We start from the raw sequence: 26,286 nt of genomic DNA, 5'->3' as shown, positions 1-26,286 counted from the left end.
AGATTCTTTGTGAGAGTATTGGACATCCCTTTGCAATTGATGTCAAAGGGGGAGATTTATAGAAAGGAAGAGCATTGCAAAAAGAGGAAGTATTATGTTCTTATTGTGTTCACAAATGATTAGTTCTTTGCAAGGTTACCATCAATGACAACGGGGGAGATCGTTGGAAATGTTGTTATTGATGTCAAAGTGCGTTTTGTTCAAGAAGATAGATTATCAGAAATATAATAATTGATGTCAAAGAGAGATTGTTGGAAATATTGTCATTGATGACAAAGGTGGTTGATGTCAAAGTTTGGGAGCTTGTTTGTTTTATTGGCTTCAATTGTTTGGCCGACTCATGGAATTTCATTAGTTTGAAAGAGGTGTAATTGGATGCCAACTCATGGAATTTTATTATTATGATTTAATTTTATAGGGCCAACCCGTGTGTCCTATGTAATTAATTTTGGTGCCCACTATTGCCGGGAATAATCATTATGTTATGTTGTCATATTATGTTTATGTTGTCGTTGGTAATAATGAGTTACGGCAGTCAGTTAGTTAGTCGTCCCGAAGGGCAATTAGACGCGACGGTTGGTCGCAACCCTTCGGGTATTATATATTGCGTACCTTTCGTTCGTAGTGGCATCATAATAGTTGTATCAGATGTAATGTTATAAGCACTTGATGTACATGGACTGTTGAATTAATACAGAGACTGGTTATTTAATATATTTCCATTATGTTATGTGCATTTACTTTCTACATTTAAGGTTACCCGCATGTGGCAAACATTTGGCGTCGTTGCCTAGACGTACTCGGGAACGGAAGACACGGATGGCGCATGGACACGATGGGCCTACCCATTGGTGAGATAAACCCAGAGGCCGACGACGCGCAAACCAAGCTCTACAATGGAGAAGACACTGCGACGAGGGAATTTTCAATTCTGCTCCAAGTAGCCATCGAGACGTACATCCGACAAGAGGCCACGGAGGCAGAAATCCCACCAAGTGCCGTGTGGACAGCGCTGGAGGTTAGCCCGGCAGTAAATCGGTTGATGAACCATCTTCCCCAAATGAATTAATAAAGGCGTGTTCTGGTTTATGTGTTGTGAATTATGGAAATGTATGGGAATTAATGCCCAACCTATTAAAGAAAGATAGAAATAAGAAAGCAGAAACGGACGAGTGGGAGGCCGCACAGAGGGCCTTGAATCTGGAACAGCAAGTAGAACGAAGACGGAGGCTGAGGCAACTTGCCGAAGGACGACCTGCTGAAGGGTGGCCCGAAGGGAACCAGGGAGGTGTCACGGAGGGTGCAGAAGCCGAGGGAAATTTCTATGCGTCACTAGAACACTGTAGGGTGCGGAGCCACAAAGAGTTTCTGGAGGAAACAAGGTTATGGCGGAATCTAGTTGAAGAGACTTGGGATCAGTTTAGAAACTTATCCCTTACGCCACGAAGTGAGGATCACAAGAGGGAGCCAAGAGTGGGTGCGGGCAACAATGGAGGTGAGGACAACCGTACGGTTGGAGGTGCCACACACAGTAGGCAAAGCACCGTACCTCCAGTCACCCATGCAGGACACCCCACCGGCGCCGGAGGGAGCGTCACACAGACGTAGCCACAGCCACCTCCAGGAAGACGACCCCCCTCGATGGCGAGCAAACAGAAGTTGCCTAAATTCAATGGAGATGGCAACGATGACCCCATACGGCACTGTCGTACATGTGAGACAATATGGTCAGCCAACGGGGTAGCTAACAAAGCGGATTGGGTGGTGCAGTTCCCTGCCACCCTGAGAGGAGTAGCCATTGATTGGTACTCTGATGTGGATAAAACAAAGGTGGGAACATGGGATGACCTACAGAAAGCTTTTGAGAAGGAGTTTTGACTCCTTCAAGATGATAATGAGATCATGGCGGAGATATTAAGCACAAAGCAAGGAAAGCACGAAACAATGCGAACATACAGCCGACGGTTAAAGGAATTACTGGGGAAGATGGAAAACCAGCCTGCTGATGAACTAAAGAAGAGATGGTTCGTGTAAGGGTTGCGGTCATCCCTGCGGAAGAAGATGAAGATTGTACCACCCACTTCATACGATGACGCATACAACCGCGCAATGGATTTGGAAAGTGAAGACAAAACATAGCGGAAGAAAAAGGACAAGTCCTCTGGAGAAGAGGAGTCCTCAGGGGAAAGCAGCAGCAACGGCGAGGCTGGCAAGCGGGTGCAAGCACTCTAGAAAGACATGGAGCGAATGAGGAGGGAGTTCAAAACAATGAGAAACACTAGTCGGACCGAAGGGGACATATGGTGCACTGAGTGCAAAGAGGAGGGGCATACAAAGGGTACTTGCCCGAAGAAAGCATTCTGCGAGATTTGCCAAGTGATGGGACACTCCACCAAGGAGTGCCCATACAACATGAAAACTCGAAGTACGCAAATGAACCAGGTGTTGTTCACGGAGCAAGCCACAACATCCGCACCAACGGATATTGGCCAACAAACTAACATAATGACATCATTTGGAGGATACTGGGATAACAGACGTGGCGGCGGAAGGAATAACAACAATAACAATAACGGAAGCCGTATCCAGTATGACGCCAAGGGCCAGCCAATGATCCAATGTAGGGTCTGTAATCAGTGGGGGCACTTCGCCCATGATTGCACAAAGGAAGCCACCCCTCAGCACCTCTGCCGATGGTGTGGGCCAGGCGACCATGAGGACGCAAATTGCCCAAAGGCAGGGGTTAATCTCCTCAACATTGAGAAGGCTAAGAAGACTGGTGAGAAAGAAGTACTGGCGGTCACCCGCGCTCAGACAAAAAAGGCCACTTATCCCGACCCCTGTACGGAGAAGGAGAGATTACGAGAGGCAAAGGCCAATATTGAACATGAGATGACGACCGAACGACGGAACAACGAGGTGGTGAGTACATCATCTTGTACGGAAGCTGAAAATAACATCATCGGGCAAGTACTGCAGATGGAAGTACCTATAAGGGTAAAGGACCTTCTAGAAACAATGCCATAGTTAAGAACTGTCATTTTTAGTTCCATACAAACCACTATGCAGGCACCTTTGCGTGCCACACGGGCGGAAGTTCCAATCAACCCCTCGGCTGACCCAATGTTGTTGGCCTTAAATAGTGGTTAGCATCCTACTGTAGTAGAGATGGGAATTCTCGGGGCTATCCTCAAAGACACCATCGTGGACGGAGGTTCGGGGGTGAATGTACTGCCAGAGGATATGTGGCAGAAGCTGGGGAAGCCAACACTATGGCCACCCATGTTCAACTTGGTAGGTGCAGACCAGCACGACATCAAGCCACTCGGCACCCTGATGGCCCAGGTAGTCACCATCGGCACGCAACCCTTCATACTAGATTTTGTGGTAATCCCACTCAAGAAGAAGGGGTACGATGCCATCTTAGGCAAAGGGTGGCTGGTTACAGCAAAGGTGAACCACGACTGGAAAAAGAACACCCTTTCTATGGAGAAAGGGGGGCGGAAGTACACCATTGATCTGAGGACCCAGGTTGTCGGCGAGGAACTAGCATCATCTTCGGAATCGGAGGGTGAAGGAAAAGGTGACCTGAGGGACGAAGGATGGGGCTGTAGGGAGCCCAACGACAAAGGAATTCTCAAACTAGGAGAGTGCTTTGAGGATGAGACAGGGTCATTGAACAGGCTCTTCCACTGGCAGATGGAGGATTACGAAATGTTCCAGAGCTACAGGCTCGAAGTAGAGGAACTAGAGCAAGTAACCAAGGAGGTGTACCTACCAGAATACAGAGAATATTGGAAGGGAGACGCCCCAAACCTCGGTGACGTAGATAAACCCAAGATCATTTGTGTCGGCAACAATTGGAACCCTGTGTGGAAGGCCGCAGCCTTCAAAATCTTTATTATTCTTCTTCTTATGTACAGGAAGGAGACTGTGGTCCCTATAGAATTTGTGGTTCCAGGTCTTCGGCTGGCCATTGAAAATAGACTTGCCACCAATGGGTCCAAATTGAAACCCTACCACGAGAAGCGCGCAAGGGACCCGAGAGGCCGGAAGGACACCCGAGAGCCTGGAGGGGGACCCGAGAGGATGGAAAGGGACTCGAGAGGCCGGGCAGGCGACTTGAGAGGCACGGGACCAACACAAGAGACTCTTGGGCGAGGAAAACCGAGAAGGATGAAGGACGATCCCAGAGACAGGGGACTCGAGCCGAAGACTCTCTAGACAACTAAATTAGGAAATTAAAAGAAAAAAAAAAAAACGTATGGCTGTATGGGTCTATATGGTAGTTGACCGTACGACTGGGAAAAAAAAAATTAAAGAAGAAAGCCACGGTGGAACCACTGTATAGTATCACCACTGTGCGGTGGGACCACCGGCGGTGGAACCACAGTGCGGTGGCAACACCGACGTTGGGACCACCAGCGGTGGAACCATCGTACGGTAGCACCATCGTGCGGTGGCAACACCGATGGTGGGACCATCGGTGGTGGAACCACCGTGCGGTGGCAACACCGGTGGTGGAACCACCGTGCGGTGGCAACACCAACGGTGGAACCACCGTATGGTGGCAACACCGACGGTGGGACCACTATACGGTGGACCACCGTGCGGTGGAAACCACCACTGCCGCAAGGAATAAAGGTGCGGAGCGCAGAGACATAAAACGCACATGCAGCAACCCCCGCCCAAACGCACAGACGCACACTCCGCCCAACAACGTAGCGCCCACGCAAGCACAAGGCAGGCACACGCAAGGCATATGCAGCCATACACAGCCATCCAGGAGGTAGTTAAGCCTTCGGCGTGCAGAAGGAGGCCCATACGGTGTGTATGGTAGACGGTTGGTCGTGTATTCCGTATGGGGTGATCCGTACAGTGGAGGAGTGTTGACCGCACGGGAAGGTGGTCGTACGATTGGAGGTGTCAGTGTTGTTGTTGACCGTACCGGGAGGTTGTATGGCAGGGGTGCCATCGAGGACATTATAGTGAAAAAAAAAACGACAGAGCAGAAAAATCATTCGATGACATCTCGAGCCAGGACACTGAAAACATTAGAGTGGAGAAGAAGGGTTTTAACATCTTAAAATATCACAGAAATGATGCGTGCCATGAACTTTCGTATGGTTCTGAAGGTTGTAAATTGGTCTTGGCCTGGGGCGCTGCCCCCGGACCCCGCGAGGGGCACTGCCCCTCGACCCCGCTGGGGGGCCCCAGTTTATTTTTGAGCTACAATACACTTTTTGAGTTGGGCGAAGGGCATCAAGGAAGGCACGGTAAGTGTTGGGTTGTCCTGTACTGTGAGAAAGAATCCCGCAACTAAGCATTGGCGGGGAAGCCATAAGCCGTAGAGGGAGACAGATTTGGAGGTTGCGAACAAACAGAGTCTTAGGGAAGGCATTGCCGACATGCGAAATCGTACGGTACCAAGGAGTTATTCAATTCAGTTATCAAACTTTGGGGAGTGTGATGGAGGATTTGAGGTGTCTCCTAGCCTTTGTGCCAAAGGGTTGTGGCCACCTCCAGCTAGGAATGGTACGCTTGAGGAACTTGGAGTATGTCTCGGCTGGACGTGAGGTTGCCTTGGTGGATGCACAGAGGGCTTAGGAGGAGCTGACCGCCAGGTTGGAGGCAGTAGTAGCGTGAGACTTAGCTCAGCGTACCCAGGAGTTGGATGCCACGAGGGTAGCGCGGATGGCTATCGAGGACAAATTGGCTTGGGAGACAGTATCATTTGAGTAGCAGTTGGTGGAGGCTGAGACTGAAAAGCGTTTTTTGCAGACAAGTTTGGTTTAAGCATAGGAGGACTATGATGTCAGAGGAAGCAATAATGGTGCAATCTGCACTTGAGCATTGGATGGTAGCAGAAAAGGGTTTTCAGGCGAGGACGCAACAAGTGTATAAGTTCCAAGCTTGACTGGCGTCAGCAGTTCCTGCCGTTCATCTCTATTTTGTATTAAGTCGTCCAGAGACGACTTCTTTTCTTTGGGGGGATGATGTTGCTGGGAATAATCATTATGTTATGTTGTCATATTATGTTTATGCTATCGTCGGTAATAATGAGTTACGACGGTCAGTTAGTTAGTCGTCCCGAAGGGCAATTAGACGCGACGATTGGTCGCAACCCTTCGGGTATTATATATTGCGTACCTTTCCTTCGTAGTGGCATCATAATAGTTGTATCAGATGTAATGTTATAAGCACTTGATGTACATGGACTGTTGAATTAATACAGAGACTGATTATTTCATATATTTTCATTATGTTATGTGCATTTACTTTCTGCATTTAAGGTTTACCCGCACGTGGCAAACACCCACAAGGGTATTAAAAGTAAAGTGTGTTTATAAGTATGGCATGTAAGAAAATGTTTTATCATTCAAATATAAAGCAAAGCAGATTTAATGCAAAGCAAGCTTAATATAAAGCAGATTTGTGAAGTGTGAAAGTGCAGAAAAATATGTTCATCATCAATTGAAGAAGCAACATTCAGAAGGTGAAATTTTGCAAAAAGAGGTCAGTGCTTCCTAAAAGAAGAGATCGGTGTCTCTTGCTGAGTTGGTGCTTAGTTGTGGGGATTGGTGTCTCCAGTAGGTTGGTGCCTGCAAATTCCGTAAGTGGGGATTGGTGTCTCTAGTGAGTTGGTGACTGCAAATATTATAAGATCATTTCAATTTTTTTTTTGTCTGGATTTGGATGGTAGATCCACACAATCCTCTGTGGTTTTTCCCCAAAAGGGTTTCCATGTAAATCTTGCATTCTTGATTGTGTCGATCTTATGTGTTTGGTATTATTATGGTTGTTAAATTTTAAACAAGTAAAAGTTTGTCTTATACTAATTCACACCCCCCCAACCCCCATCATCCCCCCAACAACCTTCCCCCCCCACCCCCTTCACTTGTGGGGATTAGTGTCTCTAGTAGGTTGACACCTACAAATTTTGTAAGTGGGCATTGGTGTCTCTAGTGGGTTGGTGCTTGCAAATACTGTAAGATCATTTTATTTTTGTTGTGGCTGGATTTAGACAATAGATCCAAGCAATCCTTCTCCATGGTTTTTCCCCGAAAGAGTTTCCATCTAAATCTTGTGTTCGTAATTGTGTGGATCTTGTGTGTTGGTGTAATGTCCCCTCCTTAGCCAATTTTTCCTACAAGGTTAGTCTATTAATGGTCCTCGTAGACTAACAGGTTGGATAGAGGACCCAAGCTGGTTGGTCTCCATAAAATATGTCAGGAGGTTCCTTTTTTGTTTTGCCAGAGCATTATAATAGTCACTCCAGTTAAGCTACATCAAATTTTCATAATCTCTCCTTGGGTCACCTAAAACATATTTAGAATATAAAGTTTCACCCTTTATAAGTTCTTATTTCTAGAGAGAGAATGAAAGGGGAAGTGAGAGATAAAAGAGTGACTTGAGTGGAAAAAAGCACATAACATAAGGTGAGCGCTCATAAAGGGAAGAGTTGAAAAGTGAATATTATTAAATTCATAAAATCTGATTTAGGGTGATAAGGTTCCAACCCTAATTAGGGTGTAACTTGGAAAAGTATTAAAAGGCAAACATAGGGCAAAGAGGTGATGTTGATGATATTTTCTCCTTCTTATCTCCTTTGAGGAGCTTGTGGTTTGAGAGCCTTGGAGACGAAAACCTCTACTATTTCTTCACATCTACAACTGTGAGAGATCAGCCAAGGGTGTGAAGAGGGGCTCCATTCATCAGGGGTTCCCATTGAGCTTAAAGTGAATCAGTTTTGAAGTTTTGGAGCCTCCTCCTTGCTTGTGTGTGAAACCATATTTTCTCATTTGGAGGGCAAGGCAATACGTTTTTGAACATCTTTGCATCAGGATACATTAGCAGCAAATTAGAAGCATATGGTGTGAAGACTAGGCAGTGATTTGAAGAGTTTTTGGGCCAGCAAAGGAGTTGTGACAGCAGCTGTAGTGAGGTGGTTGGCTGCTTGGCAAGCCGATCCATTCTTCTTCTCTCTGCAAGAGCAACACTAATACAACTCCCTTCAAAATCAGTTCTCTTCTATCACACAATCAGCCTCATACAACAAACAGTTTTGAATGGTTGCAGCAGTGAAAGAAACATCAAAATACATCAAATACAAACCTACAACAGGCCATACCTGTTGGTATTGTGTTGTCATTGATGTCAACATGTGTGTGCAAGGCTGATTTGGTGGAGTTGCAGAAGAGATGTGTTGCAGGAGAAATGAGTTGCAGACATGTTTGGTTCGAGTTTGGTTCATGCTGGTTCAATTTCGGCATCATCGCACACCTGTGTTTGTGTTGGCATGAAACCCTAAGTCTATTGCTTGCTTATTCTATCAGGTTATCGCATGTTTTTACAAGGGTGGATTTCCTTTATTTTGTGCCTATGTTCTTTACTCCACCTAATCTCCCGATCTCCGATATTGGTCACACAAAGCCGTGTTGACTTTATGTTTTGGCGGCCCCGCCATCATTTTGCCTAAGTCTTAAGGCCTCTTTGTATTATCGGACTATCGCGCTTAATCGAAAGTGCAAAATTTGTTTTTGTTCTTGAGTCTTTGTTCTAGCCAACCTTCGATCCCTGATAACGGGCCCTGCCAAGCATCCTTTGTACTATTGATCTATCGCGTCCCGATGGATATCCATCCGCTTGCTTTTTGGTGTTCCTTCGTTCTTGTTTCCTTCTGATGCTCGATCTCCAATAATGGTCCCCACTGTAGTGGACACCCTAGAATGCCCAAAAACTAACCCCACTGCTGATAGGAATTTAGTCAAACAGTTTGCAGCCAACTCCTTATTCCTCCGTTTAATGTTTCAATGTTTTTTTTTTTGTTTTTAAGTCTTTGCACAGGTATGGAACCACATAACATGAACTAAAAAGAATTTACAATAATAGGCAAGCTGGAAATTGAACTACTGCTGTTATAATATTATTTCCAGAATTAACAAAAATCAAATACATAGCAGGTTATTTTCAACTCACTAAATACTCCAGCATTTTGACATAATGTTCCAATCAAAGTTTCTAATTCTGCTGCTACAGTAACATGAATAGTGCTGCATGAACAGTGCCAGGTGAATAGTGCCAAGTGAATAGTACCCACGTGAATAGTGCCAAGTGAATAGTACCCACGTGAATAGTGCCGCGTGAATAGTACCCGCATGAATAGTGTCGCGGCCTGTAGCTGGAAATGCAACCAAATAATGCTGCTGCTTGTAGCTGGAAAAGCACCCAATCTGCCTGTAAATGAAGCTGATAGCGAAGGATTCCAAAGGCCAAACCCCAAGGGAATGACGTCTAGAATGTCACAAGAGAGGATAGACGTCCTCTAATGCCAAGAACGGATCTGCAACTCACACACCAAATTCTTCTCATATTCCACATGCCCAATGAAGCCACAAAAGCTCCCTTTTATTCTTTCTCCAAGGGGCGACCCAACTCACTCAAGCAATGTGGGATAAAACATGTTCAATATAAAACATATTAAAATATTCACTTATGTCTCCCTTGGTTGCCCCTTTGATTTACACATATCTCCATAGAACAAATATTAAAGTAATACTTTAATATTTTACAATTAAATTAAATGTTACTTTAATAAAACTTCAGGCATTAAAATATATTAGCAATCGGACTCCGAATAGCGTGAGTGATAGCTCGTCGGAAAGCTCTCGCCAAGGAGTATCAAATCCAATCACCAAAACTAGCCCCCGTTGTGTCCTGTTGACTTACTAAAAATAGTAAGTATGCCTGAAACTAAGTAAATCAACTTCGTTTTGGCCCAAACTGGAAATGACTAGGCCAAAACACTCCAGGATCCCTTTAAACCCTTCGTTAGCCCTCGGGACCATGTAGAGCTAGGCTAACGCACATATACTTGGTCAATCTGCTAGAGCGGGGACATTACAGTCCGCCCCCCTTGAAATTGCTTGTCCTCAAGCAATCTCAGTCCAGCCTGCTGTATCACCTGCTCATTCTCCCATGTAGCATCTTCCTCCGGCAGGTCTCTCCATCTGACCAAATACTCCTTCACTATCCTGTTTCTGAGTTTCCTCTCTCTGGTGTCCAGAATAGCCTCAGGTACTAACACGAGCTTCCCCTCCTCATCCAAAGGAGGTAAATCTGCAAAAGGTACTACACTCTGACCAATAGCTTTCTTAAGCCTAGACACATGAAATACATTGTGCTTCAACTTTTCAGCTCCGTAGGGACCATAAAATCTAGGCTTCAACTTTTCAGCTCCGTTCTTCTTGAGTGATGACTGTCTATATGGTTGTAGCCTCAAGTAAACCATATCCCCTACCTCGAAACTGCGCTCTATTCGGTGCTGATCAGCGTACAATTTCTGTTGATTCTGGGCTTGGTGTATATTCTCCTTGAGCACTTTCAGGATGTCCTGACTATCCTGCAATAAGTTTTTGGCTTTGGGCACTCTGCTGTCCCCCAAAACTAAATCCATGAAGCTAGGTGCATCATAACCATAGAGTGCCATGAAAGGAGTCATCTTGATGGACATATGATAAGTGGTGTTATAACAATACTCTCCCATATGCAACCATCTGACCCAAGCTTTTTGTTGTGCAGTTACATAGTTCCTCAAATATCCCTCCACCCATTTATTCACAATCTCTGTTTGCCCATCTGTCTGCGGATGATAACTAGTGCTAGGTGTAAGATCTGTACCACACAACCTAAACAACTCCTGCCAAAAAACACTCATAAACTTACTATCCCGATCACTAACAATGAATCTGGGCAACCCATGTAACCTGAATATCTCTCTAAAGAAAAGATCTGCCACCAGTGCTGCTGTGTAAATGGACGGAATAGAAAAGAAGTGAGCGAACTTCGTCAAGCGGTCCACCACCACATAGATGCAATCCCTTCCCTACACTCGTGGTAACCCAGTGATGAAGTCCATCGAAATACTTTCCCATTTCCTATCAGGAATGGGCAAGGGCTGTAATAAACCTGCAGGAAATGTGTGCTCTCCCTTATTCTGTTGACAAACCGCACACTCCCTGACATACCTCTGAACATCATCCTTGAGCCCTCTCCATGAGAACCGCTCTCAGATCTGCCTGTAGGTCTTGAAGATCCCCGGATGCCCAGCTGTGGGTGCATCATGAAATGCCTTTAGTATCACCTCTCTCAAATGTGATGACGGAATCAAATAAACCCTGTCCTGAACTCTGATCAATCCATCTATCACCTCATAGCGATCATCCTGTATAGTACCTGAAATCAATCCAGAAGCCCAAGCATCTCCGACATACTCTGCTATAATCTGATCTCTCCAATCTCCTGAAATCTCTGCCAGAGCACATAAGTGAGGTCTCCGAGATAAGGCATCAGCCACCACGTTTTTCTTACCTTTGACAAACTCTATGTCAAAGTCATAAGCCTGCAATTTAGTAACCCATTTCTGTTGCCGGTCATTAAGATCACGCTGGCTCATGAAATATTTTATGCTATTGTGATCAGTTTTGATCACAAACCGTCCGCCTACTAAGTATGATCGGAATTTGGCCAATGCATGCATTATGGCCAACATCTCCCTGTCATAGATAGAATAGCTCCTCTCAACACCTCGGAGCTTCCTACTCTCGAATGCAATGGGATGTTTCTCCTGCATCAATACTGCCCCTATCCCATCACCTGAAGCATCACACTGAAGTTCAAATGGCTTCGTGAAATCTGGTAGAGCTAAAACCAGACAAGATGACATCACTTGTTTGAAGTGGTCAAAACATCGCTGCGCTGCTTCCGTCCATACGAAGGCTCCCTTTTTAGTGAGGTCTGTCAAAGGTGCTGCAGTCTGTGAAAACCCCTTAACAAACCTCCTGTAAAACCCGCATAAACCAAAGAACCCCTTAAGTTGTGTGAGGTTCGTGGGAGTAGGCCAATCTACTATAGCTCTAATCTTTTCAGGGTCTACTCGAACTCCATCTGCACTAATAATATGCCCAAGGTATAGTAATTATGTCATACCAAACTCACACTTAGACTCCTTGGCATATAAAGACTCTCTCTCTAGGATAGATAATACCTCCTCCAAATGCTGTGAATGTTCCTCCCAAGTCTTACTGAAGACCAAGATGTCATCAAAGAAGATCAAGACAAATCTCCTCAACTGCTCCCTGAATACCTGGTTCATACAACTCTGAAATGTAGCGGGTGCATTGGTTAGTCCAAATGGCATAACCATAAACTCAAAGTGGCCATAGTGACATCGGAAGGCTGTTTTCTCAATGTCCTCTGCTCTCATCCTGATCTGATGGTATCCGGATCGCAAATCAATTTTGGTGAAGAAGCATGCCCCATGCAACTCATCAATCAACTCATCAATCCTAGGAATGGGATACCTGTTTTTAATTGTTTTCTTATTCAGTGCCCTGTAATCGATGCACATGCGCATTGTCCCATCCTTCTTCTTTACCAAAACTACAGCTGAAGCAAAGGGGCTTTTGCTAGGCCTGATGTGCCCCATTTCCAACAACTCCTTAATTGCCTTCTCTATCTCATCTTTATGTTTCTTAGGATGACGATAGGGAGTGATCATCACTGGTTTGGCTCCCTCCTCGAGCTCAATAACATGCTCTGCACCCCTGTCAGGAGGAACCCCGTGAGGAATATCACTGAATACCTTGGCATGCCTGTCAAGAATCTCCTGTATATCTGGTGGATGACTCTTCACCCGAGGCTCCGGTGAAGTTGGCATAACTAAGCACTCTGTTGCCCACTCTGTCATTATGTCGAAAAAGTCTCTCCATTCTCTTCAAAGAGACTACCCTGCAACTCCCATCTGAAAGTCCCCTGAGAACAACAGTCCTACCCTCATGCTGAAACCTCATTTCCAACTTCACTAGGTTGAAAGTGAACTCAACCAGCGATGCCATCCATGTCATACCAAGGATGACGTCGTAATCTCCCATGTCCACAACGTAGAAATCATCCTCCAACTCATAGCCATCTCCAAATCTAATGTGAAGATTTGAAACCTTCTGAGTACATAATAGCTTTTGGCCATTAGCCACCATGACCCTAAAACCATCATGCTCCTCTGTCTGTAAACCTCTCCTGGCTACCAACTGTGTATCTATAAAGTTATGTGTAGCCCCAGTGTCAATGAGAGATATCACTTTCTGCCCCTGGATAGTACCCCTGACCTTAAATGTGATTGCCTTTTGGGCCCTTGTCAAGCATGCCAACGATCTATCATTCTTAGGAATGCTGCTCTCCTCTATCATGTTACCCTCATCTGAATCGAAGTGCTGATCCTCCCCCTCTGACTCTGACTCCTCTGCTGAAAAATACTCCATTTGATTTGCCTTAGCCTTGAGAGGGCATTTATGAGATAAGTCCCAAGGCTCTCTACACTGGAAGCACAGTTTCTTCTTTCGAAGTTCATTCAAGGTTTCACTGTCTAGTCCTTTTGATCCTTCTTTGGGTTTGTTATACTCTTTCTGAAATGGTTTTTTGTCTTTGTCCTTGCGGTAGGAAGAATCTGTTGAATGGTATTTTCCTTTGTATACCGAAGGGGCTAAATCTCGTGCCTTTTTAGTTGCTTCTGCTAAGGTGAGTGGATCATGTCCCTTCACCCAACCACGTAATGGATCAGCAAGCCCATCACAAAATAACACCACCAATCTCCTAGGAGAGATATCAGTAACAAGTATAGACAAACGCTGAAACTCGGCAATGTAAGCATCCACTGACCCTGACTGTTTTAACTGTGCTAGCTCCTTGAAATGTAACTCGGGATCCCTAGTGTCAAATCTCTCAATCAATCTTTCTGTGAATTCCTCATAGGATGTAATCTGATTATGCCCCAGAGTCACCATGCCATGATGCCACCATTCATGCGCAACGCCGTCCAAATGCATAGCCGCATACTTGATAGCCTCATCCTCAGGCATAGGATTTAGCTGCAAGTATGTATCTACCTTCTGCACCCAAGCTCATGCAGTCATCTTCCCTGAAGCATCATAATAAGGCAAGGAAAGTTTTCCAACTTTCTTCCTCAGCTCAAAATTCTGATTCCTCCCTCCTGCTCTAGGCATATGTCTCATCCTCAAGTCCATATAATCTCTGAGGGAAATATCTGCCTGAAACTCGGGTCCACTAGCCTCCCAGTCCCTCCTGAACTAACCCTGTAACTCAGTAATCTGCGGTTCGTTCACTGGTTGAACCGGATCCCTAGGTGGAAAGGTGGGTAGAAGAGGTCTCGAGCTCGCTGTTCGAGCTGGGTGTGCAATGTGTCTAAAGTTATCCGCCTCAATTCCATTGTTGCCATGTCCATTATTACCATTAATGTTATTCTCAGGGCCATTGTTGTTGCCTCGGCCTCCATTATTATCATTGCCCCTATTGTTATCATTTCCCCAATTGTTATTGTTTCCATTGTTGGCCTCACCTGGATTAATATTAACGCCCATCTGTCTAGCCATAAGCTGCAACATCATGTCCATTCGCCTATTCTGCTCCTGCTGCATACGCTGCCCTTGCTCTAACGTACCTAGCAACTGTCTGAACATTACCTCCCCCTGATCTGGAACGATATTCCTCTCATCTCGGTCACCCATACTGCTGTCCTGATCGAAGAATATTTCCTCTATGTCTGTATGACTGGATTCTATGTCCACCTGCACGGATGAACTAGACTGCTCACTCTGACTATCCGGATTTCTATTTTGTCTGGCCCTGGTATTGCGAAAATTATAATGCCCCTGTCGCATGCTCAATCATACATTCTGGACCTGTTTTATTTCTGCAATATGTTTTGATGAAAGTTTCCCACAAGATGGCAGAATCTTCTGCTATGATACCACTGTAGTGGACACCCTAGAATGCCCAAAAACTAACCCCACTGCTGATAGGAATTTAGTCAAACAGTTTGCAGCCAACTCCTTATTCCTCCGTTTAATGTTTCAATGTTTTTTTTTTTGTTTTTAAGTCTTTGCACAGGTATGGAACCACATAACATGAACTAAAAAGAATTTACAATAATAGGCAAGCTGGAAATTGAACTACTGCTGTTATAATATTATTTCCAGAATTAACAAAAATCAAATACATAGCAGGTTATTTTCAACTCACTAAATACTCCAGCATTTTGACATAATGTTCCAATCAAAGTTTCTAATTCTGCTGCTACAGTAACATGAATAGTGCTGCATGAATAGTGCTAGGTGAATAGTGCCGCGTGAATAGTGCCAGGTGAATAGTACCCGCGTGAATAGTGTCGCGTGAATAGTACCCGCGTGAATAGTGTCGCGGCCTGTAGCTGGAAATGCAACCAAATAATGCTGCTGCTTGTAGCTGGAAAAGCACCCAATCTGCCTGTAAATGAAGCTGATAGCAAAGGATTCCAAAGGCCAAACCCCAAGGGAATGACGTCTAGAATGTCACAAGAGAGGATAGACGTCCTCTAATGCCAAGAACGGATCTGCAACTCACACACCAAATTCTTCTCATATTCCACATGCCCAATGAAGCCACAAAAGCTCCCTTTTATTCTTTCTCCAAGGGGCGACCCAACTCACTCAAGCAATTTGGGATAAAACATGTTCAATATAAAACATATTAAAATATTCACTTATGTCTCCCTTGGTTGCCCCTTTGATTTACACATATCTCCATAGAACAAATATTAAAGTAACACTTTAATATTTTACAATTAAATTAAATGTTACTTTAATAAAACTTCAGGCATTAAAATATATTAGCAATCGGACTCCGAATAGCGTGAGTGATAGCTCGTCGGAAAGCTCTCGCCAAGGAGTATCAAATCCAATCACCAAAACTAGCCCCCGTTGTGTCCTGTTGACTTACTAAAAATAGTAAGTATGCCTGAAACTAAGTAAATCAACTTCGTTTTGGCCCAAACTGGAAATGACTAGGCCAAAACACTCCAGGATCCCTTTAAACCCTTCGTTAGCCCTCGGGACCATGTAGAGCTAGGCTAATGCACATATACTTGGTCAATCTGCTAGAGCGGGGACATTACACCCACTCATGCTTCTTTATCTCTTTATCTATCGGCTCCTTTGTTGTATTGGGTCAACATGTTTGACTGGAAGTTGCCTTGTTCTCATGTCTTATATTGTGTGATCGCGTCCGACCAAAAAATTGAAGTCATTTTGTTCTCAGTTCTAACTTCTAGCTGATCTCTGACCCCCAATTGTCAGGCCCACTCTGTCCGAAGTGTCAGCAGATGTCTAGCCGGCGATTGTGTGTTGGTTCTACCTGATGGTGATGTGTTTTGTGGGCCTCGCCTTGGTTGATATGTTCTTAGTTTTCTATCGCGCTATTGGTCATCTCAGGAAGTTGAGCCCACTTTAGTTGTGGTGTTTCAATCTTCTGATTTTCTCCGACACCCTGATCCTTCGACAGTTGAAGACTTGTGTGGTGAGAAAGAAATGAGTGGTCCCCACCTCGACACAGGTGTCAAGCAAGATAGCTAGGAAGTATGTTTGGATGTCAAATATAAATGAAGTCCGATTGGCCGTGGACCAAAATTGACCCGATGACAGTGTGCATATTAATAATGTGGATAGAAAGGTTCGTGTGGTCCCCACTTCATCCATGTGTCTGTTGAAGTCTTGGTGGCAGCAGTTGAATGCTCCACGTTGGTGGTGTCATATTCTTGGGGGACCCAAGTGCCAAGTAGGAAGGAAAGGTAGCGGAGTTAGTCTTAACTAGCTCTTTATTTTAATCACGCAATCGCACGCCTATGCAAGCTGTTGATCTGGTCAAAGATGCGGCCCATTTATGTGGGGCCCGTGGCGGTGTTGTAGCATTAACCTCTTTGTACAAGTTCATCTAATTACGCAATCGCACAATGATATCGGTCGTTCGTTTTGAAGGTGACAAAAAGAAAAAAAGAGGAAAATAACAATAACGATCAGTCTCCCTGCCAAACCGTGACATGAAAAGTGAAGCAAGGAAGACCCTGCGGATAACATGGAGGCTAAGATTGAGGTCACCCCCACTATCCCACAGCATGCAGATGGATGAAGAAAGGATCTTGCGGGGTAAAAAGAACAAAGACGCGAGGTGCATCCCACCAATCCGCAGGAAGAGTGCTCTCACGAGAACGTGTATAGCACATGTGTTATACGATCTACATAACACATCAATGCAGCCTGTGAATCCACGTGGATGTTGACCATATGACTTTGACGGCAGATTTTGATGCCATAGATGCATGCTGATAGGCAAATCGATCCTCGTGGCGGTCGACCAAGTTTGACTAGATGATCTGGACGACAAATGAGAAGATTTTGACGACACAGTGTATGCCGATAAACACAGAGTTTTACGTGGCAGGTGACCGACATTGACCAAGTGATCTGGACGCCGAATGTGAAGACATGTGGCTTCCTACTGGTCGAAAAGGAAACATGATATGCAAAAGTCGATGACTACAGAGGTATTGCATTTAAAGGAGGTTGTTGTTGATCCAATAAGAGCAGGTGGATGGAGAATGCATTAATGGTAGACCTATTATAGTCTGTTGTGAGGCTCGAGATGATCCACAGAGAGGAAATCAAATCTCATCAGACAGATGGAGATTACTAATTTTAGTAATCTGAGTACAGTGGCAGTTGAGGTTGCCTAGATGGTAGGCATATCAAATTGTGCAGCAGATTTCTTGGAAGCTCAAGAAGACTATTTTGAAATTCTTGTTGGGGGGGAAGGGGGGGGGATCTATGTGTGCCCGAGATAGAAGGTAACCGAAAAAATTGTAGAGGTTTCTAAAAGAAGAAGGCAACATTAAATGTGGACGGCTACTAAATTGGAATGATGAGACAAGGCAAATCTTGCAGTGGCTCGAGAAGATTTTGTTTGATTTTCTGTTTGGAGGGAAAATCATATTGGTCGTATGTGTAGAGGCGGTGGAAGATTTTTGATGGAGTAGTTGTTGGGTAATAAATGAAGTTTTACTGAGAGAAGTATAATGTGAAAAAAATAGAGAAGTACAATCGTGTTGTGAAGTAGTTGATGAAAGAAGATAGAGTGAGTTGCAAGTGTGTAAGTGTAGAAGCTCTGCAGATACACAGGTTGCAGAACAAAGAGAAGAGGAGAGGGCTGCAGGTAGCACGATGCCAGTGCAAGCATAACACTACAAAAAGAGATTGCACTTATAATGATCAGATGTGAAGGGGAGATGAGATAAAGTAGAAAAGTAGATGCAGAGATAGTAAAAAGCAGACATGAAGAGAAGAGACCAAAGACCAAAGAGTGCAGAGCTGAGGCAGATAACATAGTGGGTAATATACACTGTGAGAGGCAGAGAAGAAAAAGTGATCAGTGCGGAAGACATAATACAAAGATCAGAGGACATGAGCAAAAATAAACAGAGTGTAGACAGCAGAGATTGAAGCCTAAGATCAGAGTGCAAAAAGGAGTCAAGTCAATCTCAAGAGAAAAACAGTAAGGTGTTTCAAAACATCATTTGTAACAAGGTGCATAAATTGCATTTTTAATTTATCTTCATTGTAATCTCTGAGTGGGTACTCAGAGCAAGGGTTGGTGCCCATAAAGCCAGGGGTTGGTGCCCATAAACTTCAAGGGTTGGTGTTCCTTGGGTTGGTGCCCTAAACTTTGTAATCACTGATCTATTGTGAGGTTGGATTGGAGCAGTAGACTCCAGCAGCATTTCTCACCGAGGTTTTTCCCACATTGGGTTTTCCTTGTACATCTTGTGTTATGGGCTTGCATTTTATGTGTGTGTGTTAATGTGGTTGAACATCTCTGCTCATAGGTTTATTATCTTGATCGTTAAGGTTTTAATCTTTTAGGAAAGATTAAGTTTTTGATTACCACTGATTCACCCCCCCTCTCAGTGGTCCATTTGTGTACCTTCAGTACCATCTGAGAAATTTGGAGTGAACAATAAACCCCAACACAAGAAGAAACCTTAGTCTATACATCCTAACATCATCGCCATCAACAAACTACCTTGGGACAACAGTTTGGAGAGTAAGAAATCAGCTTTCTGATCTCAGTGAGTCTATTTCTGAGTAAGCACCTCATTTTCTGAGTGAACTGCTTGCTTGTATGTTTCAACAAAGAGTGCAATTTCTCCTCTTCAAACCACCGGGGTATGCTAGTAGTGGTTTGAAGGATTTCACTTGTCTGTAATAGAACTATTTTAGAAGATTGATGTATTCATTTCCAATAGAATATTGATATTAGTATTGAGCTTAAATGTAATTTTAAATCAGTTTTTCAATCCATTACTTGTTGTTTGAAGAAGATATTCATCTTCTTCCTCTCAAAACTTCAAACAAAGAACAACTACATCTTCTACAACTTATGTCTAGCTCTGAAAGATCACATTCAAATAAAGACATATAGTATTATTAATTTAATTAAAATACAAGCAGGTGTTCTTCTGTAGTTCAGAAATTTCAGTGTCCTAGAGAGGGTGGGACATTACAGTTTGTCATTATTGTGTTTGTTAAATTTTAAATAAGTAAAAGTTTATGTTATACTAATTAAAACCCTGCCAACCTCCCCCACTTAGCATAAGTGTGTACTCATCACATGAATTACCAAAAACTAGCGTATAACAATCTTAAAACCTTAGAAACCAACAGGCAGTTAAGGGGTGAACTTCATGTGATTCTCTAAATAGAGACAGTTCTTAGCCACCAAAGTAAGTATTAGTAGGAAGTCCACGATTTGGAACTATCAGGTGACAAATCGAATTTCAAATTTGTGACTGATTGCTTAGAATATGGTACGATTAGGTAGTATAGGACTGAAGATAGGGTTTTTGTGTCCCGGTTCTCTATAATGCAATTCGGACATAACAGGAGTATGTAGTGAGTTGGAGCTGTGTGCACCACCAGGCACCCTAAGTGGGTAATATCCTACATTCACAGTTTTCCTTTTTACTTTTTTCTTTTATTTTTTGTAGTTAAACTAGAGTGCCTTCATTTTTTTTCTGAGTGCTGCAGTATGTTCTGTCAGTGCTCCCTTTGATTTGATTGTTTTTTTTAACTTGATTTTATACTTGAACATGAAATAACAGTCAAGAATGGAGATTATTGTGGTGTAATCTGGGATTTGCGAAGGTTTTGATTTTCCTATTCAACAAGTATGATATCTAGCCTTTTTGATACCGAATAAGCCATACTTCTCATGTACAGAAATAACATGAACATAACCTGAAGAAGCTTGTTAATTTATTATTTGTTGTGGTGCATTGGTTGATAATATCATGATTAAAGCCTTGAGATTTGCACAAAAGACAGAATCCTAGATGCACTATTGTACAAGACTACTATATAAAATGTCCTAATTCCTAACTACTGAATTCAGTAAGCATACCCCAATAAGACCAGTTGAGGCCCAAAGCACTACTATTGCTGCAAAGCCTAGGCCACCAATAGCAAGCTTGTCATCTGTCTTTTCCCACTGCCAACACACAGGAAATATTATCACTCATCAGCCATTAGCTTTGTTGCATCCAAAAGCAATCTAGAGCATAATATAGAAACTAGAAACGTCACTATGCTTCTTCATTTTCTCGTGATATACTTGCACACGACATTCAGAACAATTCTAAAGTCAGCACAGAGATACAGACCATTATCAGAGAAAATACATTTGAAATTAAGGCCCATGTCGTGAGTGTATTGAGACAATTATATGCGCTTTAGCATCGATTAACTATCTATATCAAAATGAAACAACCCTCTGGGTTTTACCATTACATTAATATCTGCACTAAAAAAACTCTGGGTTTTAGCATTATTCTGCTATCCAAATTGAGATGACATGACTTTTGGCATCCTTTAGGCCAAAATAGTCAGGGGGACCTGTCAAAGTATGTTTACCTATTTAGAAAATTGATTGTACAGATGTCTAGTTTTAAATAAAGTCCTTTAAGTTTTGCTTGATTGTCTTGACATAAGTTTTTAAATATATACCTAATTGTGCCTCATATCATTCTACCATGGCTAAGTTATAAGAAATGTGTTCATCTTCTCTTTTTTAGGCTACACACCTTACATATGCATTGTTCACCGGTTATCAGCTTAAAAAGAATGAGGCTGGTAAAAAGACAATGCTAACTTACAGCCTCCTGAATAGGTTTAATGGCATCAGTGTCTGGCTTCATAGGATCAGTGGTAGCCATTGCAATCACTCTGCCTCTCCTTCCTCCTAGTATAAAAGCAATGCCTTATAATCTTAGTATAATACAATTGCATTAAAACAATTCAAGACGATGCAGTTATTCAACCTTAAATTAAATATTTAGTGTAGCTATCCATGAAAGTTTGAAACTGTTCAATTTTATTTGAGTAAAAGTCTACCTGGGTGGCTGCGAAATGGAGAAGAGAGGTGTGATTGATTACAATGACTTTTAAAAGCAGGTAGAGATACCAAGTGAGGCGAAGAAGAAGTAGCCATTCTTGCAATCCCTGGCTTTTGCACTGCTAATGTAGACATGATGCAAGGTGAAGTGCAGGCCATTCTTATCCACTAGCTATTAATATTGACAGTTGAATAACAAAGATAACCCAATTCAAATATTGAAGAAACGGTGTAACCCAAGCGATTGGAGGAGAAGAAAGAATTGATTTGCGGTGAAGGTGATGCGCAGTGCAAACTCACAGAAAAAAAAATGAAATTGATGAAACAATGAATAATTAAGAATGTACGAGAGGGAATTGCGATTGGGTCATCTTCAATTCGACCACACGATTCGACACTTCCCAAATATTAGCAGTTCTTGAGCGATACTCATTCGCTATTGGGCGAAATTGACAGTTTATCTCTATATGAATGACTCTTTACAAGTAGACGCCAAACTGTGGCATTTTAATTGAAAACGCTTCAATAATTTATATCAATCAGAAAAAATGAAGAACTCTACAATAAAAGAGGGTCATCATTATTTCAGGACTCGTAGGTGTGTCTTTTTATTTATTTTTAATATTATATTATTATTTTTATTTTAATGTAAAATTGAATAATATATATTCATAGAAGAGGGGCATAATTAATGATAAATCAAAGGTAAAAAAAGTCAAAAAATTATTAATCATAAGGCATCATATGAAGAAGAGGGGGTGCATTATTTCAAAGATGAAGATTAGTAGAAACAAAGGGGTTGCCTTGGGGGATTTTGAGTCATTCAATTGTCCTAAATATTTGAATTTGTAAGTTATAATCGCACTCTATCTAAGAGATGGAGATATGTAGGTTTAAAATCAATGTCAATATGGGTAAGGGAAGGTCAAGCTTAGGGATAATCTCAACTTCATGTAGTGACATAGTCCAATCATTTTATTGAGGAGAAGGAAAACATTTATTGCTTTCTGAATTACTTCTCTACTAGATTACTAAGAGTCATGGGTCCTAAGGTGGGTTTTTTGAGTGGGATTTTACTCATAATGCATGGAATGTTTCCCGAGTGATTAAAAAGGTCTTGTAGATGTTCAAACTCTAAAGTCATTGTCTCAATCTACAATTGTATCTAAAAGTAAACAAAGATGAATGCATGCACTTTATCAATAGTAAATAAATGAATAACAATTTCCTCCTTGATAAAGATGTTTGAATTTTTGGACTTCTAAAGCTAAAAAAGAATAGTTGCTTTGACTAAAGTAAATATGCTAGCAATATAAGATGTCTAATAGATAAAGCCTTCAAGAGAATTATTCAAGATGAAAGTGAGAAAATGATGTGAATCCAATAGGTGGGTGTGACCGAGATAAAAACAAAGCAAATAAACATAGACCCAAACACAACAAATGAATTTATGTGTTGCTTCCTTGCACCTCTATTTGAGCTAAAAGATGTAAAGCACCTAAACTTAAGAAATTTCCACAAGATCTCCCAAGAATCTCTTGTACACTTGTGTGTAGTTGTGCTCAACATGTGTAGCTTCTGTCTAAACTAGTAGCATAACATCAACATTAATTTGTTCTCCTTAAAAATAGCCTCCAAGAGGGTCCATTTATATATTTTAAGGATGATTGATCAAGAGTTAAAAAACAATTTCGAGATCAACGACTAGGATTGCATGAGAGATTTGGAGGAAGAAGAAGCCTTCATGTGACACCCTATGATTGTACGTGCTTGGAGATGGAAAGGATCAAAAGGATTTAGAGGGTTGAGATTGCCTTATTTGGATCAAATAATTAGAATTAAAAGTCCAAGCATGTGTGTGAGAAGGACTGTGGGAAGAGTAATGAAAGGTGAATCCTCTCACACATGTGAGGATCACATAGGGATTGTAATGCCCACCAAAATACCCTAGAGAAATACTCTAACTAACATGCAAATAGGGTTAATTTTTTTTTTTTACATTTACTAATGCAACACATATAGCTAACTACTCATATGCTTAATACAACTTTTAACAAGATAACCTTTAATCTTTATAAACAAAAACACAAGAGCATATATCGCAAGTGGAAATAAACACAATAATCATTATCATTTCCTAGGGTATTTCAATGTCATTACCTAATCCTATCCATAAGCAATAACATAACATCATAAGCATGATGACACATTTACCACCAATGAACTAATGCACATTATTTCTAACATCATTAATCATTCCCATGCATATATGATCATTTACTATCCTTAATATGAATGCATTCATCTATTATGCATCCATTAACCAATCCCTTTCAAGTTCATTTTAAAACACCAACACTAAATATTCCTAGTCCCATACAAAAAACCAAATGCATAACAATAAATCCTAAACTGTTGTTTCCATTAATGAATCAATTTCCATAGTACATATGATACATCATTATGTCCACTACTAAACCATCTACGACACAATATGTGATTTCATCCAAGAGCATTGCTCCAAATTACAAATACAATTACATCAAGAATCCATTACATACATATGTCATATAAATCATGTACATTAATCTGCTACTAGTATACATCCATAGCTAAGAAGACAAGAGATCCACAACCACGCAGGAGCATCCAATGAAGAGCATCCCAATGGAAGAAGGCATCAAAACACCCGACCATGTGGAACCAAAGGAACCACCCCCCATGCTAGGAGATGACACAAAATCCCACTCACACTCTAGATCTAGGCTGACACCTAACAACCAAAGGATAACACACTACTAATACAAGGAAGCAAAGCATAAAACTCCAATCATAGATCCTCCAGAGGCAACTCACCAAAACATGACTCAAGGCACTAGGACCTACATGTAGGGAAAAGCGTGTCATCACATGCGACAAATGGGAACCTGGGCACCTGTCCCGACCCTATCTGGGTACATGTCCCGACCATCCTAGATGCACATGCAGAGTCATCTCAACCTTAATGGGGTAAGGGAGATTAGCTTACCTGGTTTACCAAGGCCTTCCCAATCCTATCTGGTTCACCACCACTGCGCAAGGTAGAGGGGCCACCATCCATTTCTTATCTTATTAAAATGAACTATGCTACCCAACCCAAGTATTATTATATTAAGTTATCACTTGATTACAATCAAACTTCCAATGAGATATCCGATGATCTAGACCCTAGGTAACCTGGCTATCTACCCCCTTGCAATCTCACTCACTCACTTGGAAGCCCACTCTCCCATAGCATGCACCTAGACCTTAGGGAAACATCGAAGCAATACAAAACATAAAATATATCAACATGTCCATGAGCTCACAACAACAATACATGACCTGGTAAGCCAAGGTATCAAATTAATCAACAACATCCCATTCAACATGGATACCAACACATTTGACTACAACCAAGGAGCCCAGCTATAAGGTAATCTCATAAATAAGCCAAATGATTAAAATAACCAACAATCAATCAATAGAATAGACCTGAAACATCTTAGATATCGAAAACAACCTCTGGGTATCTAGAAAACCAAATAAAAAATCTCTGAAAAAATCAAAACTGACAAAACAGACATAATAGCGCATATGAACACAAAATAGCGTATTTGCAACTTCTTTTAGCGCATATGACTCACAGAATAACGCTTTTACAAAACCTTCTGGCACATTTGCGACAGGAAGTTCACCTGTCACACATACAAAATTTCCTATAGCGCATATACTCAACTCTATAATGCATTTACCACTCAGAATCATGCATTTACTAAATAAAATCTCGCATAATAGTTTTAGCACATTTGTTCAAACTCAGACACGAAACAGATAAACTTACAACAAGAAAATAAAATCGAATAGGCTATGAAAATTCCCGAAAATTGGCTCAATAGAAACGCCCAGACACAAGGAAGTAAAAGGGAAAAAACAAAACTTCAAATCATAAATCATAAGGAAGGAATTCCTCAAAACAACAACACAGTTATGGGAAAGCTAGTCTCAAAAAAGAGACATAGGATAATTCATAGAGACAACCGAGAACATTCTCGACTCTTCCCAAGCTACAACAAAGAATTCAAGGTAACCAAAACTCAGATTTAAAACAGAGATCACATGCATGATTGAAATCAAGAGTACACCGACAGTATTGCATTCACGGCTGCACACGGCCAATACCCATAATATTTTTCCCAAATTAAATAATTTAACTTTAGGATATGAAATATATGATATGAATCAAACCACAAACTATGTACAATAAATTTATTTTTCCCCAATCTACCTAAGAACAATGTTTCTAAGCATATGTGGAGCAAACAATCTTTCTCTAAAAATAAAATGCATAGGGAGAAATTCCTCCAACCTGGAATGTAGAAGTTATGGCAAACAATCTGATGAAGAGCAATTCAACAATCCCCAAGCAAACGAAATCACAAGCCAAAGTCAAATGCACAAAAAACCTTCCCAGAAGCCAACCCAGGTGAATGCACATGAAACTAATTAAATAGAAAATCAAACCCAAAATCATTGCAAATGTCGGCCAATCAAAATATTCCCAAATACAATATAATCTACCTACCATACCATATATTATAATTTATTTCTCCAAAGCAATATAACCAATGGTAATAAAAGGGTAGGTAAGTAATATATATTATTTCCATTTACCCATGTAACAAGAAACATAAGTAATTAATTTAAAACCAAATGAAATAATAATAGACCAAGCCCAATAAATTAAAGCAAGGGCTAATAATAAATTAAAAGCCACCAATGAAGTATAAATCATAAATAAAAGCTCCAATAATTAAATAATCAAAAGTATATAAATAAATGCCCACAAATAATCAAATAAATAATAATCATGCTATAACACTTAAATGTTTATATCAACTATTTATTTAATTTATTATTATAAACTATATTGATCCA

The 26,286-nt window shown here is 41.7% G+C and overlaps 1 protein-coding gene across 2 annotated transcripts in view; it reads right to left on the bottom strand.

Moving 5' to 3' along the window:
* Positions 1–21,790, bottom strand: part of LOC131069393 (protein CURVATURE THYLAKOID 1C, chloroplastic) — a 66,146-nt gene extending 44,356 nt beyond the window's left edge. Inside the window, exons 1-3 of one of the 2 annotated variants that reach the window (XM_058004799.2) lie at positions 21,330–21,790; positions 21,092–21,174; positions 20,341–20,427 (exon numbers count right to left, since the gene is read on the bottom strand). In XM_058004799.2, coding sequence (XP_057860782.1) covers positions 20,341–20,427; positions 21,092–21,174; positions 21,330–21,489 — 330 coding nt within the window. In that variant the 5' untranslated portion in view covers positions 21,490–21,790. Of the gene's footprint in view, positions 1–20,340; positions 20,428–21,091; positions 21,178–21,329 lie in introns of both variants that reach the window. The other variant, XM_058004792.2, reaches the window with a different exon arrangement.
* Between the last annotated feature and the right edge of the window lie 4,496 nt (positions 21,791–26,286).

Source organism: Cryptomeria japonica, chromosome 6, assembly GCF_030272615.1.
Source record: "Cryptomeria japonica chromosome 6, Sugi_1.0, whole genome shotgun sequence".
In the NCBI taxonomy this organism is placed as follows: Eukaryota; Viridiplantae; Streptophyta; class Pinopsida; order Cupressales; family Cupressaceae; genus Cryptomeria; species Cryptomeria japonica.
The sequence above is the reverse complement of the archived record's forward strand: the minus strand, read 5'-3'. Positions and strand labels throughout refer to the sequence as shown.